This window comes from Pyrgilauda ruficollis, unplaced genomic scaffold (genome assembly GCF_017590135.1).
Source record: "Pyrgilauda ruficollis isolate IOZ18807 unplaced genomic scaffold, ASM1759013v1 scaffold7, whole genome shotgun sequence".
NCBI lineage: Eukaryota > Metazoa > Chordata > Aves > Passeriformes > Passeridae > Pyrgilauda > Pyrgilauda ruficollis.
The window spans coordinates 13,494,476-13,511,081 of NW_024528821.1; the positions used below are offsets into that span (position 1 = coordinate 13,494,476).

Sequence of the window (16,606 nt, forward strand, 5' to 3'; positions counted from 1 at the left end):
CCAGCTCCAAGCTGGAGCTGCTGCTTCTCCAGCTCTGCAAGGCAGCTCTCCTTTGCCCCTGCTCCCTTGGACCTTTCTGAAACACAGACCCACTGCCTACAGGTTTGTACTGACACTGGTTTTGTCCAGTGTTTGATAGGTCAAAGAAGTAATTCCTCTGATTTCTTCTGCCTACACGTTCTCGCTTCACAGTGAAACAGAAAAATTACTGCTATTGCTGTAATAATAATACTTATGTAATAACTATATTTATGTGATGGATTTATGTGATATAATAGTTACAATTATGTGATGGATTGGGGGGATTTGATATTAATTTAAATAGAAAATTTGCTGTTAAAATTGTTGTGTATTTTTAGTTGCTGCTATGTGCTGCCAGCTCAAATTTCTGGTTAATTTTAAACATGTACAGATATTCTGGCCAGCACAACCTGTCTCCTCCTCTGGCTCTCCTGAGCCACTTCTTCCAGTGATGGAGGGTTTGTGTTGGCTCCAGTCCTCAGAGTTCTAAAGATCCCTCTGACCTGAAGTTCTGTTGTCCAGCAGAGCCCAAGTTTCCCATTTCTGCATGGTAGCTGTGGGTGCTGAGGAGGAAGCAGCTGTGCCAGAGTCTGACCTGGGATTTCACCTGCTTAAGCCAGGCTTGTGTGGGCAATATAAAGTGAGTTTGTTTTCTGAATAGATCTCAGTGATAAATTGCATGCTCACACTGAGGCTGCCAATTTCTTACTTAAGTGGAGCTCAAGCAGTGTCCTCAAGGTTCCAGGAAGATTAATGTCTGTATCTAGACCTATTTATATACCAAGATCTGTATCTATATCTAATCTATATCTCTCTCTCATCCTCCATCTCTATCTAATCTATACCTAGACCTGTATCTATATGAAAAAAATTAAAACCCTGTCAGAATGCATGTGCTTTCTGGCATAGGGAAGCATGCTGATCTGGGGTGTCTGTAGGCAGTAATTTCTACCCACCTTTAGCATGAAATCTGAAGGAAAGAGTAGCCCCCTCCCTGCAAACTCTGCTCCTTTCCCTCTCAGTCCCCATCTTCCCTCCAGTAGACTTGCACAGGTAGAGAAATTTGTCCCCTTCAAATATTGCCATGACAACTAAGAATTCTCACAAACATTCCTATCATTCCTACCACGTCCTGAAACAGCAAAGGCAAAAGGTGGGGATAGTTGCATAAGATGTGTCTAGCTAAGACAAGGCTCAGGCATTCTGTTTTCATTTTTTTTTTAATTAAAGTATCACTGGTCCAAGGCACTTCCTGTGGCAGGGAGTTGAATCACTTTCCACAGAAGGCATGAGACAGAGGGCTGGTGACTGAAGTACTGACACACTTCTGGAGAGTGCACTTAGCTGGCCAGAAACTATTTCAAATGAAGCCAAGTTTGGCTATCACCAAAAGCTGCAAAGAGAAATCCTCTGGGAAATAATTAATCAGCCTTGGTAAACAAGTAAAGCCACGCTCATTGTCAGTGCTGAGCCTGCAGAGGGAATACCAGGTCAGTGCTGAAGCCTTTGCCCTCTGCTGTGTCTCCACAGCCCCTCAGAGCTGCTGCAGGACTGCTCTCCTGCCGCCTGCCACGGCAGCCTGACCCTGATGGCTCCCCGCAGGCTGCCCCTGCTCGCCGTGCCGCTGGTGTGGGGCTGGCTGCTGGCCTCCTCCTCCTCCCCCAGCTCAGGTAAAGCTCGGCGTGCTCTTGTGTCACTGCTCGGTGCTCACTTGGGCCCTTTGGGGGGCTTCTCCTTCAGCCAGAGCTTTTCTTCTCTGTGTGTGCATTGCTGTGAGAGTGCTGGTTCATAAACATGTAATCCATTGTGTAAATATGTTATGTGTTTAGTGGCTGTTTTCTGAGTGGGTTTGAAAGGAGAAGAGGCAGTCTTTGGTGCACAGCAAGTATATTTGTTTGATAGAGAGTTATCAAATAGAAACACTGCTATAAATGCTCCTGAGCATGGTCCCAGACACAGAGGCTGTGCTGGGTGTAAGAAACACAAGGCTTATTTGTACTTGGAGAGTAATGCTTCTGAGAGAATACTGCTCTGCAAGCTGTCATTCATGCAGTGGCACCTCAAGCACCCTTTGCTTCCAGCCCTCGAGCAGCCCTTTGCTGCACTGCACTGCAGGCTCTTTTGGTAGCTGGCAGCTGGCATTTGCACCCAGAGAGATGCTGAGCAGGTCTGGCCCTCCCTGGTGGAAGCAGTGCATGGTGCAGAGGTGACAACATGCCCAGGAGGCCACTGAGTGACTGCCTGTCCTGCCAGCCAGCATGCACAGAAAGCTGCCACAACCCCCTGTCGGAATAAACCAGGCAAGGCTCCATTTTCCTCATGTGGGAAAAGCCCAAACTTTATTCACATAACTTATTTTATACAGTTTTCACAGACCTCATGTGCAACATCTATTGGCTGGTAGTTTTCTTACTGCATTTATTGGTCAGAAGGTGATTTGTGTGTATGTGCTAAGGGTGAGGGTGTTTACATTTTTCTTTTGTGGGTTCTCATGGAACAGATCTAATCTTTATGCAGGTGTACTTATTTTTCACCCAAGCATAGGTTGTTATGTTAACAAACTATTCATACCAAGATGGTTTTCACTTGGAAACTTGCAAAGTACTAGCTGCACTTAGAAGAAATGACAGGCCAGCTATGAATCCAGCAGAACAGGCCTGATTTTATGAGGCTTTTCTTTTATAGTTCTTTTACCTGTCTATGACCACCCCCCCTGCTTCCACTCTGAGCAAAGCCTGCTGTCTTTGAAATGGGCTCCAGAAAACATGAGTGTCACCTCCACCTCTCTGAGCAGCACAGGGAAAGGCAGACATAGAGGGGGGACATTTGAGGGGACACCTGGCAGGCTGCTGGTTTTCCACTGGCAGAACAGGTGGAAAATTGCAAACCCAAGCTGCATCTCAGAGGGCGTGGTGTGGACAGAGGTTGTGGGGGCAGATGGGGACAAGCAGGGGTTTGTCACCTGTGAAAAGCCCCCCCTGAGGTTCCCCTGATGGGGACACCCCTAAAAGGTTCTGTGCCAGGATTGAGAGGTGAACAGCACTTTTGGTTTTTTGGTCTTCAGGTTGTTGTTTATTTTTCTCTTTATCAGCAGTTCAGCACGCTGTCTACATACCAGACTTAGCACACAAAGAGGAAGGCACCAAAAAGTCACAAGACACACAGGTTCAAGCTCTTTTAAAACTATTTTGTCCAATTAACTCTTGGAATGTATTTTATTTCTACCTTTCTACCAATAACTAATTATTTGTCTGTTCACACAACATCTGCATTGGGGCTCTTTCTAACCAGTCACCCTGTGCCCCCAACACTGCAGAAAATGGAGCAGATGAAGAACAAGAAGGAGGTCAGACAATGCCCAAAATCCTCCATCTTGTCTTCTATCCACCTCCATACTAAAACCCCAAAACTCTGAGTTGTTCACCCTGTGATAAACTATGCCACTGTCTATTTCACACACTGGTAGATTCCAATTCATCCCAAAGTCTTGGCAGCTTTCTCCATGGATGAAGGTTAAAAGCAGTGTTCTCCTGGGGGTCAGGACTTCTCAGGCCAGGCAGAGAAACATTCCCTGTGCCCTGGGTTCCAAGAGTCACCAGAGCAGCGATGCTGGTGGCAGCGTGCCCAGCAGCCAGGAGGGTGGCAGGGAGGGCTGTGGCTGCCTCACAGCCAGCTCAGCATTGCCTACTCACCACCACAAACATTCTCTGGGGGAGACGCTGTTAGTTTGGTTTTTTCCAAGAAACATCCAGGAGCAGCTTTCCTTCAAGACTGCATGGTGACATAAAGCATTTCTAGTCCTGTGTTCTGTGTGAGTGATGGGGATGTGAGCGAGACTACTAATGTGTTATTGTGAAAATGAGAAACTGCAAGAGGCAGTGCTGACATTTAAAAAACAATGAAACTCCAGAATGCAAGCAACATCCCAAAGAGAAGCTTTTCTGTTCCCTCTGAAATCCAGTCAAATTTTTTTTTGCAAGCATTGCTGTTGACAATTACAATTGTTTTGAAAAAATACTTCTGTTTTGCTCAAGCTCAAGATATAAATAAATTTCAGAGCATTCTCCTATCCAGACAGAAATTCCAGTTCTGACCAATCTAATTCTCTCTTGACAGCTTATCATGACAAAGGCTAGCAGCTCTTTGCTTCCTTGTTTGCACTTCTGTGAGGCACAGCATTTATACACTCAGGAGGAGCCTCCCAAGCCCTTGGTCCAGGATCATCCTAAATGCATTCCTACTTCACCATCTAATGTAGTAACAAATCTCCCATGAAGCTTCACATACTGGGAAAAGTGGAATTTTCAAACTGCTGCCTGGAGTGTGTTTTATTTGGGAAAATTCCTGTAGAAGAAACAAATCCTCCAGCAATGTACCCTGCAAACTTTCCAGGGAGCACATTAAAGCTGGATTTATGTCACCATCTTCCAGTGAAAAATATCCTTATGGTTTGCTTTCACAATGGATTTATTAAAAGAATAAAAGAAAAAAATTGTGTAAATCCTGATGAAGACATGAAAAAGGTGTTAGAGAAGTCAGTGATCTGGAGGCCAGATTCAAAGGGAGAATGGTGGTAATTCTGGACTGGCTCTACCAGGACATGGGCTCCAAATTCCTGTGAAATAAGGTGTATCATGCAATGAATATGTAAAAACCAAATGGATAATCTCACCTCTAGATAGTGGAGAAAAATGACCTTGGATGTTGACAAAAATTGGCTTTGTTTCAGCTAATAAAACTGAGCAACCACACGGTTTTTGTCATGTGAATGACAACTCCATATAGAGCTGGACCTTTAGGACATGTCTGAGTATGGAATTCATCCATACTTCCTTATTTATTGACACATATCAGCACCTTGAAATGCATTTATAAAAGCCAGCTCAACTGTAAAGGCACATTTTTGTATAGCTGATAGATGTCCAAAATAAGAACTATTCTAATTCTGTGCTTTTTTCCTATTTTTTTTTCTTCACAATAATCTTTAATACACTTGAAAGAAATATTTAAAGCAATATAGGTGATTTGTGTCTATTATGGCAAAAGAATGTAAATCCCCCTGAGAGCATGCTTTGATCTGTCATCCTGTGTTGGTGGATGTGCTGAACACAATGTTTGCAGAGATAAGTGTCCTGAAGGTTGGTAAACACCAGGGGTTGAAGGTAAGCAAATACAGGACATGAAAGGTCATGCCAGGACGGCAGTTTTGCTTAAAACATCTTGAAAAAGGGTGTGAAGAAGTGGCATTCTGTGTGCCTTTTCAATGATCTTGAGTGCTTTCTCAGCAAAAACTGGTTTTCGGGGAGTGGGCAGGGGCAGAGCTTGAGTGTGTTTGTTGGACAGCCAGGGCTGCAGCACTTCCCTCCACATCCAGCAGCTGCATTTCAACAATTCACAGCAAAGTATCACACTGACTGTTGCGTGACTGCTTTGGGTTTGTTTTCTCCACTTTGACTCTCTGTTTCACCCTCTGCTTTGTTTTTAATGTAGTTGCTCCCCCACGGGACCTTCGGATCACTGACCCCGGGCTCCTGGGCTCTCTGGATGTGGAGTGGAAGCCTCCGCCCCACGCCCAGACCTTGGAGGAGTGCACAGTAAAATACAAGTTTGAATATCGCAGCACTGGGGATAGAGACTGGAAGGTAAGGCACAGCAATAATCCTCCCAAACCAGGGCTGTTGTTCTGCCCTTACTTCCTGCACAGATTTATGTCTGCATTTCAAGCAGGAGTAGAACCAAAGCTGTTCTGGTTTTCCATGAGAAACCAGACTGTTTCAGTGGTTTGAATGGGAATGTGCTTTGAAATGTAGCAGCAGCAGCAGCCAGGGAAGGGGTTCTTTCTGTCACAGGGCTGGGTGTTTGCTGCCCAGAATAATAACATTCCTCATTGTAAAAGGAAAAAATATTTACAATTTTCTAAAGCATCTTTATGGGGCTTGAACTGAAACAACAGATCTTTAGGGATGCGGTGAACAAATAAAAGTTCAATTTCATTAATTATCCTAATGCTCTAAAATTCCCTCTACCCATAACTGTGTTTCTAATTACCATTTACTTGTCTTTTTAGATGTGGTTGACTCTAACTGAGCTCTTTGATAAAATAGTCAGTCATCTCTCACTGATGTGTAGCAGGGCAGGAGCAGGCACAGCACAGGAAGGTTGTTGGAATATATTTTGTCAGTGCTTAGAAGATGAAAGCTGCTGCAGGGTTAGGAAGGTAAATGGAATAGGGAGAGGAGAAAACCAGCAGTGGGGGGCTCTTTGGTTGGCACAAGGTACTGAGGAACACATGAAAAATATGCTGAGGATCTCCCTCAACAGCCTAAAATACAGATTGAAATCCTGAAAGAATAAGGGATTTTTTGCACAATCCTAAAGCAGGAGAGCTAGAGGGCTTGACCAGAGAGAGAAGGAGCATTCAGTCAGGCTGGCAGTGCTGGAGCCCAGCTCCTTGCTGGAACAGGTCACTGCTTCACCTGCCTGGGGCAGCAAAGCTAAGGCTGCCCGGCTGTGCTCAGCCCCCACAGAAATGGGGTTGGGCCCAGCCATCCCAAAAGAGCCTGCAGAGGGAAAAATCCTGTTTCAGCTATGGGTTGCAATTGCAAGGGCATGGAAAGGGGCTCCTGGACCTGATGCTGGTCATGATGCACCCCATGCTCCCAGCTGTGCAGCAGTGTGCATCTGTGCAGAGCCCTCCAGGATGATTTTAACTGCAATTTACAAGAAAACCATATACAGTTTCCAGAAAAAATAAAAAAAATCCGAATTCCTGAGGTAATGAGTAATAAAAGTTTCTTATATGAGGCAGATGTACAGACTAGAGCAAAATCACCTCTGACAGCTTGCCAAAATGTTGACCTCAGATAAGGTCATGAAGAACAGTCAGGCTGAAGAAAATCCTTTGGACAAGCGCAGAAGATGATCAATGACAGCATCATTGATATCTGTTAGAAACACCTGGCTCACCAGAGCTCTCACACCTGGGGAGTGCTGAGGGCAGCCTGACTGTGGGCTGTGCCATTGCTGTTCCCACTGCAGCACACGGATGCATTTTGTGGCACAGATGCATTTATGGCACTTTACCTCTGTCCTACATGAGCTGACACAACACTTTGTCTCATCATTTGTAATAAACCTTGTCAACTTCATTGTCCTTGCATAAAGTTAAGGGGAATGTAAGTCTGAGATTAAAAACAAAACAAAACAAAACAAAACCTTCAAGGGGGTGCTCAGAAAGTCCCACAAAGGCCAAGCCAGGTGGTACACAGTGGTGGGTGAGGCTGGGCTGCCGTGCCTGGCTGCTGGTTCACCCTTCCAGGGGCTGCTTGTGCTTCCCACAGGAATCAGCCTTACAAGACTCATTGTTCTTTCTGTTTCTGATTATTTCATACCATTAAAAAAATGCCTTTTATGTGGATTTGTGCTCCTCGCTGCTGGGGGTGCCATTAATCAGCCTGCTCTGCCTTGTCCTGGCTGGCTCCTGTGGGGTGAAGGGACTCACAGCTAGCAAGGCTGGGCACAGCAGGCATGGATTAATGCTGGAGGAGCGCTGGGCAAGTGAGGCAGGACAGAAATATAAAGAGACAATAAAGCACACAAATGAGACTACTTGCAGCTGGAGCAAGAGCAAGGGTACCTAATTCTGCAGCCCACTTAGTGACAGAAGAGGTGCTTAAAAAGTCTGTCTTTCAACCAGGTTATTTTTACTAGGAAGCTAAAACTCAGAGTTGGATTTGACCTGAGCAGGACTGCTGAAGTGAGGCTGCAGACACTGCTCAGAGGACAGTGTACAGGTGATGTGGAGGTGCAGAGTGACTGGATTTATGCAACCTTTCAGATCCCACCACAAGGTTAGGACCAGCCTGTGGTACCTGCTGCATTTGGGTGCTTTGCATGAGCCTGTTTCATGAACCAGTGCTGGCTTGAGGGTTCCTGGATGGATAAATTATTGCAGGGCTTGCTGCTGTTTAAGACACTAGAGCAGCTCTGCTACCAAAGGCTGTGGTTGTGGTTACTGGGTACCTGGGGCTTCTTTCCCTCTGCCCGTGCCCGAGCTCTGCTCAGCTGCCCTGCAAGAGCTCCACTGCTGAATGAAAAGGTCATTTAAGCATCTTTCTGCTCTAAGGTGGACTGGCTTTTATGAGAAATGGAGCACTTGGCAGTAAAACTAATAATTCTGACTGGCTGACTTTTCTTTTTTCCTTTCTTTTCTTTCCATTTTTTATCTTTCAACTGCAGCACACAGTTGTTCAAAGGCATAAAACTGTGGTTTTGCTGCATCTGACTGATACACTGCTAAACAGTGGTTATTTCCTTCTCATTTGACAGGAAAACTTGAATCAGAGGTCCAGAATTTCAACTGCATCTATCATGACTGGGAATACCTGAAGTGCACCTGGCAGCCAGGTCTCCTCACACCTCGTGGTGTACATTATGGGCTATATTATTGGTATGTAAAAGCAAAATAGGAAAACATCCAGACAGCAATCAAGTGAACCACTCAGAGTACAAAAATGCCACAGTAAATATGCTTTTACAGCTGGCAGTGCTATTGCCCAGTTCACCCAGAATGAGCCAAAATAATGTCCTAAGCAATACACAGCTTCTGGCAAGAAAACACCAAATCCTTTCTTACTTTCTTAAAATCAGGCCCATGCTGATCTTTGCCAGGAAATATCTTCTCACTTCCTCCTTTCCTTTTATTATCCCCAGGAGGTGTTTTCTGCATGTTGTCCACCATAAAGACTTGTGTTTTCTCTTTGCTAAACACACCTGGATAGCTCTGGCTGCACATTTCCCATGATCACAGTTCATATATCTCAACTGGACAGGATTTAGCACAAGGCTACGAAGCTCAGTGAACCCTAGACACAGAGTGGAGCTTCTCAGCAACTTAGAGTTTTAGTGTTCAAATATATTTTCATAGCCTCAGCACATCCCATACAAGCAAACATGCTGCCACAAGGTAATAATAATACATAACTCTCAGCTGTTTCTTTTAAACTGGTGCCTGAATTCTGTTCTGCAGGAAAAACAGCTAGAATTAGTGGTTTGGGACAAAGAAAATACTGTGTTTGTGCTTCAGCTCCTATGATATTATGGAAAGGATGACTTAGGCTGGGTTTCGTGCCACTGGGCTATGTGGAGAAAAGCATAGCTGCATTTTAAAGAGATTCCATGTAGTTCTTGGAAATAGTCTTCAAAGGAGAAGCACCAATTCAAAACCATCTTGCTAGCTGCAAAGATCTGCTTAAAGGAAACCATGGAAATGCATGATTCATGCCTAAAAGGAAAACAAACACTAAAAAACCCAACCTTGATTCAATTGCCTTCAATAAAACCAGGCGTTTGGATCTGGGTCCCATTTTATCACAAGACTGGGTGGACACCACGGCATCCTTTGATCCCTGTGAGCAAATTTTTATAGTACTAGAACATGAAGTTTTTCCCCCAAACATAATGTGCTGTGCAAGGAGACTTTCGTTAGGTCTGGAGTACAGGGGCCAAATTCAGCCCTGTCGTGAGGGCATAAAACAGCAGGAATCTTAAAAGGCAGTATGAGACACCAGTCAGTATTTCCAGGATGCAGCCAGCAACTCAGCTTTGGGGAGTGGCCCCCAAAGGCAGAAGAGATAGGGTTGTGGCTGCACATTAAGTAGCAAACAGCAAACCCCTTCCTAGCAAACCCTGAGTTTCCATGTGCCTGTGAAGAGCCATGGGAACCACCTGCTGTAAGCCACAGCAGCTCAGCAGCACTCACTACCCTCATGGCACACACCTCCTGCCTAAAAACACTTCATTTTGGTTTGGGAGGGGACTTTTCTGCAACTCCAGAGTCTGTAGATGATGATGCAGGAAGGGCCCTAGAGGAGCAGGACTGTTTCTATGAGTAGAGGCCAGATCCTTTCCCAGCTCCAGTAACACAGTGGCACCTGTTGTGCTCCAGGAACGGGCTTGGGGAGAGCCTGGCACAGCCTAAAAACTGACCTGAGAAGCTCTCTGTGCATGTTAATTTGGCTTTTTTCTCTTCTCCACACGTTTGCCATAGCAGGAGTCCAGGTGACTGACCCACAGCCCTGTGCTTTGGACAAAGGCTGGGATTTGGGCAGTACTTGAGGCTTAGGTCCAATCTTATAAAAAACATTCTACTAAGCAGTAATTTGCTTTAGTTCTTTTTTCTGTTTCCCTGACCACTGCCAGGTACGAGGGGCTGGAGCAGGCGCTGCAGTGTGATCACTACATCCAGGAGCACGGCGTGAACCTCGGCTGCGTGCTGCACAACCTCAGCCAGGCAGAGTACAGGGATCTCAACATTTGTGTCAATGGCTCAGCAGCAGCCACTCTGCTGCGGCCGCTGTACACCACCCTGCGCCTCCACAACCTCGGTAAGGATGGCAGGGAAGCCACAGGGGACCCTCGTGCCACCACACACCCCAGGCCCACTTTCTGCCTTAGGGAACTCCATTCAATGTGTGCTTTTGTAGCTGGGTGGTTGGAACGTGTGCCTTTCCCCCAGGGAAGGGGCTGTGCCATGTGCCAAGCAGGACTTCAGTTTCCAGGAGTGTTTGGAGGCAAGCAACATCACCTAGCACAACCCTGGAAGTCAGTGGGCACCTCCAAGTGCTGCACTTGGCAGCTGGACAACTCATGACATAAATGTCTGCTGGGCATGTGGCAGAGCAGCTATGGGGTTTTTGGCTGCAGCAGCACAGTCACAGAGATATCTTCATTTACTCCTGCTGGAACTGAAACCACTGCTGCACTCCTTGCAAGCACAGGAGAGCTCCTTGGGCTTTGCTGTTCAAACCAAGCTAAGGTGTGGGGTGAGCTGAGTGCAAGGTGTGATGGGGTCTGCCAGAGATGGATTTCAAACCCGTGGGAGACAGGAGGGAAAGGGAGCAGAGCACGGCATAATGTGCAAACATTACATGTACTTGGTGTTTATTATGGTGTATATTAAGTAAATGCACTCACCGTGCTGGTGCATTTGCCTACATGCCAGAAGGACAAATAGCCAGTTGTCCAGCTGAGCCGCTGGGCTAACAAGCAGCATTTCTGAATTCAATTAGTGCTGCCACGTGCCTCGCGTGTGGCTCTGGATATGGGACACGAATCAGAGCCTTTTCTGGATGCAGAGTGTGCAGGGTGGGTATGGGACATGAACCAGAGCCTTTTCTGGATGCAGAGCATGCAGGATGGGTATGGGACATGAACCAGAGCCTTTTCTGGATGCAGAGCGTGCAGGATGGGTATGGGACATGAACCAGAGCCTTTTCTGGATGCAGAGCGTGCAGGATGGGTATGGGACATGAACCAGAGCCTTTTCTGGATGCAGAGCGTGCAGGATGGGTATGGGACATGAACCAGAGCCTTTTCTGGATGCAGAGCGTGCAGGGTCCCTGCAGAGGCCAGGCTGCCCCGGCAGCGCGGGGAACGCACCGGGCACGGCGCTCACACCCCGCGCTTCCAACCCCTGCACCCAGCCCAGAACAAGGACCCCGGCCAACCTGTGTGTCAAGTTAAAACAAACAACACACCCTCCAGACTCGGCGACATCCTGCTCCTGCAGGATGGTGGCCGAGAGCCAGGAGCGCTCAGAAATCCCATCGGCGGGGACAGGGACCGAGGCTGGCGGGGATGAACTGCAGCCTTTCTGCCAGGAGCTGTCCGAGCGCACTCCTGACCTTGTCTCTCTCTCTTCCCCTCAGCACAGCCCTCGGCCCCGGAGCAGCTGGTGCTTTCCGTGTCTGCAGCGCAGGAGCTGCTGGCCGCCTGGAGCCCCCCAGGCGGGCGGGTGCCGCCGCACTGCCTGGAGTACGAGGTGCAGGTGGCAGAAGATGCGGGGCAAGCCGCGGCTGCCTGGGCGGTAGGGACAGCACCCGCGGTGTCCCGGGGACGGGGAGGGGTCGGGGAGCCTGGCCGAGCAGTGGGGGCACGGGCTGCAGCAGGGTGTGGGTTACCCGGCGGGATCGTGACCGGCTGCTGCACCGCACACGCTCCTCCTTAACCCCCTGACCTGCAGCTGCAGCTCTGCTGGAGCAGGAACAGAGCCCAGCAGGAGGCTCCAAGAGAGCGTTTCCTCCTGCCTGCTATCTCAGAAAACTGCCATCGAGGAAATTTAAAGGTTGCTGCCGTTCGTTCCCCTGAATGGGGTAGCATAACTTGGACCTACGAATCTATAATTCTAATCTCTCAAAAGGAGTGGCCTGGGACAGAACATATCTTTTATGCACGGTGCTTTTTCCTTGTATGTTATCCAGGTGCAGTTTGGAGGCAAAACCGAAAAGGGATAATTAATCATAGGGGACGTCTCTTTTTTAATTGCCATATTCCACTCCTGAGTCTACTTGGGTAATTAAAAGAAAGATTCTGTAAATTAACAGACATAAATGGTAATATACATGATGACACCTCCAGAAAGTATTTTCAGTAGATTTGTCTTCATAGTCATGTTATTTGCATTAGCTTGTACAAAACTATTGTGAAATCATTTAAAACTGCCAAAAGATAATCCAAAGGTTTACAGAGCTTGGATAATGTGCAGGAACACCAGGCCACATTAGACAGATCCAGGTGGTGGCACGCAGTTCCTTGATATTTCTTTCTCTTTTGTTTCTCAGTCTGTTTCGACCCAAATGGAAACTGCTGTAACAATTTCCAGAGCAAATCAAAGCCACGTTTCATGTGTTCGTGTCAGGGGGAGAACAAACATTTTTTGTGCTGACCAGGGCTTTTGGAGTGAATGGACGCAGGATTGTTTCTCTGGTATGGAACTCAAAATAAATGCTGTTTCTTTTATATGATTTATAAAACCTGTTTGGTTGCAAGTGCTGATGGCTGCCCAGGGGACCTGCTGGTGTCCAGCACTGGAGGTGGGCCGCTGGTTTAGTTCCACCTTCAACCTGCTCCAGCACAGCCATTCCTGCAGCTTTGCATCTCCAGTGCACTTAGCAGGTGAGCCCAAAATATTAATGTTTCTGCAGCAGCACCTTTCCCTGCTGCATGGGGACAGCTGGGATGGAGGAGTGGCTGCTGAGCAGGAGAGGGCACGGGGTACTTGCAGTCTCTGCACAGAGCATCCTCCTGGCCATCCTGCACCACAGATCAGCTCCTCTGAACCCTGTGGGCTCTCTTGGGCTGTCCTCGTGTGCACTGGCTCTGCTGCAAGGTGCAGAAGGCAGGGGAGAGGCACATAGCATTGACTGCATCAATGTGCCAGAGATATAATACCCTGAAGGAGGATGTGACCCCACCTAGTAACACATACCTGTAACAAACAAATAAATAAATAAATATGTAAAAACATGTAGGGTAACCTGGGCAAGGTGAGTTTGTGTCTGAGCCCAAGCTTTGTAGGAGGTAATTGAATCCATTCTAACATCTTATTTCCTGCCATTTATCTTTGCAGTGCCCAGAAAAGAGGACAAGCAGCTATTTATTCTCATTCCAGTCATCCTGAGTTTGTCAATTAGCCTCATAATATTTATGTTGATTGGCCAGTGCAAGAAAAGGTAAGCACCAAGGATGCCTGTCCAAGCAATGTGCTTTTTTTGTTGGTGTCTGTAACTAAGTACAGTTGTAACTGAAACATCACATTAAACATCTAAGGGCCAACATTAATAGATGCTCTAAGATTGGACACCAAACAAGAGTTCATTTTCAGTAAACAACCTTCCTGAGTGTGTCTGTTTCTGATATGAAATGCCCCTACAGCAACCCATAAACTCACTGCAGAGACTCAAATACTGCTCATAAGAGCTCAGACTGTTTCTGTCAAATGCAGCAGTTACTTGCATGCACAGCAGCATAAATAAAGCTATTATCATGCCCCAAACCACTCAAGAGCAGAGATTTGTCCTAGCTGTGTTATAGCAGTGCCATTTTAATGGGCTAAATCCTCATTCTTTTGGCACTCACATCCTAGCTGTTTACATTCATGTCAGTGATGGCACGAGGGGAAAGCAGATGAGTGGATGAATTTGTCTGGTTTTACTGATGATAATTTCTTCAGGTCAGAGAGAACTGATGCCCCAGTACTGATAACTATTTTCTTTTCCTGATGGCTATGTAGCATAAGCAAGCAGGAAGCTTTTCTAATAAGCCTTTTAAGGCATCACTCACGAGGGAGAACTGGCTCTAGAAATACCCTTCTGTGGTCCCCAGAGATGAACTGACACCTGTTTGCAGTGCCAAACTCATACTCGTTCATCTTTGCTGTGCATCTGCCTCCCAAATGTTTTGGTTTGTGAAATTCAAACAAATTGTAGATGCTAGTGAGAAATCTGTGGAAAGCAAATGCTTCCTGCATTGCCCCTGGGATGTGGCAATGCCTGACAGGGATGCTGGAGCACAGCCTCAGCTCTCTCAGTGTTGGGAATAACAGCCTGTATCCCTTTCAGATCCTCAGCAGGAAAGCCATTGCACACACCTGTGGGATTTTAACTGCCTGTGCCTGCTTGTGTTTGGTGGGCTGCTCATGGAACCACCCCAAGGACAGCCCAGGAGCCGTGAGCTTTCTGGAGCCCAGGTGTGTCTTCCCTGCCTGCTGCCACTTGTGAAGGCAGCTGTTGCAATCCCAGTCCTTAACAGGCCCAGGAAAACTGGAGGGGCTTAAACTGACTGCAGGAAAACTGGAAGAGATCTAACCTGACTCTGAAGCAAGGGGTTTCTGAGAACAGGAAGATGGAGAAAAGAGAGGCAGTGGAAACTGCCATGAATAAAGGTAATGTGTTGTTCTGTGGTCTTGTTTGGGCTTTTTCTTTTGTAAGAACTGCAGAAATCTGTCAGCAGGACACACACACTGAAGGGCAGCAGCTCACACACAATGCTACACGTGTGCATACAGCTGCATCCAGCCCCTGTGCCCACCTTGCTCTCACCAGGTCTTCCCTGTTCCCACACACTCAGCCTGCTGAGAGCATCTGAATGCTGAACAGGAGATACCTGAGATATTCATTTCATCAGCTGATATGCCTCATCTGTTGAAAAGCTCCGGTGCAGAGGCCTTGAGAGAAACTTCTCCTCTAAAGAGGCATGACCACAGCTACTGCAAGGGACAGATGATTCAGAGAAGTGAAGGTCACTCCAGCAAATATGGCATGGCAATTTCTCTAGGAACTGGACATTGGCACCAGAATTCAATGAAGCTCACCTGATGTTTCTCATGTAGTCAGGTGATGAAATTGCTGACTGATTTTTTAGGATTCATTCCCTATGATGATGACAGAAAAAAAAAAAATTAAAAAGCATCACTGGATGAGATACTCTTTTCCAAGCCCATTCTGGGTCTTTTTGCTTGAAGAACTAACCAAGGCAAACACAGGGTTTAGTGTGGTTTCATTTTGTCATAACAACCCTGAAAATGTATTTTCTTGAAGGAGCATTTATTCAAACTGGGAATTTCTAATGAGCAGTGGAAGCACATAGAGAAAATCAAGTTTGTGTCTATCAGCTATGTAAAGAGCCATACTAATCCAATCAGAAACAAAACAACACAGCAAGTGCTGTCTTACACATCCAACTGCAAAATTATTCAATCACTATCAGCTGCTTCCACTGCTAAATGGGCAACAGCCCAGTGTAATTTGGGGAGCAACCTAAGGAGGAAAGAACCAGGGGGAAAAAAAGGTCAGTGCAGGGACTGAAGCAGAAATGAAGTTTCATGGTTGCTGTAATTCTGCTGAGACACAACCTCTCTCTCTACTGTCTCCTGGGCAGCCACCACAGGATGGCTTTACTTTGAAAAATACCTGTGAGCATGCACTGGGCGTGGATTTTCAGAACTGCCATCAGGCCTCTGATGTTCTGCCAGACTCTTAAACAGTTAAAATGTCTACTAAAAACACGTGAGTGCATTGTGAATGTCCCCAAGGGAAAAAGTAGGGCAGGCAGCCAAGCCCAGCCTGTTGTCCTGGCTACATCTGGTGCAATCTCACCTACTTTACCAGGTGGGAATGCTGGGCAAGGCATTTGGATTGGGGCAAATACTGTAGCAGCCCCAGCCTGCTGGATGGGTGTAAACTGGGCTGAAGCCTCTAGTCCAATTTTACCTCAAAAAAAAGGTAAATAAGAGAAGAAGAATTAAAGTGCATGGGTGCAAGTAAGAGAGAGCAAATGAAAGGCTGTTGTACCTCCACAGCTAGAACTCACCCCAAAAAAGATCAGAGCTATTTCAGTAACCACAAAATATAAAAGTTAGGCTGAAGCCTGCCTAGAAACCTGCCTAGTAACAGAGTGATAAATTAAGTACATCTACTTATGGTATCTGTATGCTGCAGCTTCACAGGAGCATTTAGGTGAGGAAAGCTGGGCTTGGCCCCAGTGCAGGGCTCCCTGCTCCCCAGACTCATCCCTGCAGAGGGTCCTCACTGCAGCAGCAGCAAAACACCTCCCTCCTGCTTTCTCACAGTGTCACATCTGCAGCATTTGCAAAATCCAGCCCTAATAGATGGCACTCGCCTTCCTAACATCCTGAACCTCGCTAGAATTTCAGTAGAGGTTTCTTATTCTGTGTTGATAGAATTACCAAAGTATTTTTTTCACACAGTTGCCTCATGAGAGTGTTTTAATTCATTTGCTGTAGTTC

General features: G+C 46.6%; 1 protein-coding gene across 1 annotated transcript; it reads left to right on the forward strand.

Annotated features, from left to right (window-relative positions):
- Positions 1–605: 605 nt before the first annotated feature.
- Positions 606–14,757, forward strand: LOC121363150 (interleukin-13 receptor subunit alpha-2-like). The gene is made up of 10 exons (XM_041485265.1): positions 606–661; positions 1,552–1,691; positions 5,512–5,663; positions 7,718–7,871; positions 8,350–8,470; positions 10,222–10,406; positions 11,730–11,887; positions 12,642–12,786; positions 13,430–13,532; positions 14,421–14,757. Exons 2-10 carry the CDS (start codon positions 1,610–1,612, stop codon positions 14,461–14,463), a joined length of 1,143 nt encoding a protein of 380 aa, XP_041341199.1. The 5' UTR covers positions 606–661; positions 1,552–1,609; the 3' UTR covers positions 14,464–14,757.
- Positions 14,758–16,606: the final 1,849 nt, after the last annotated feature.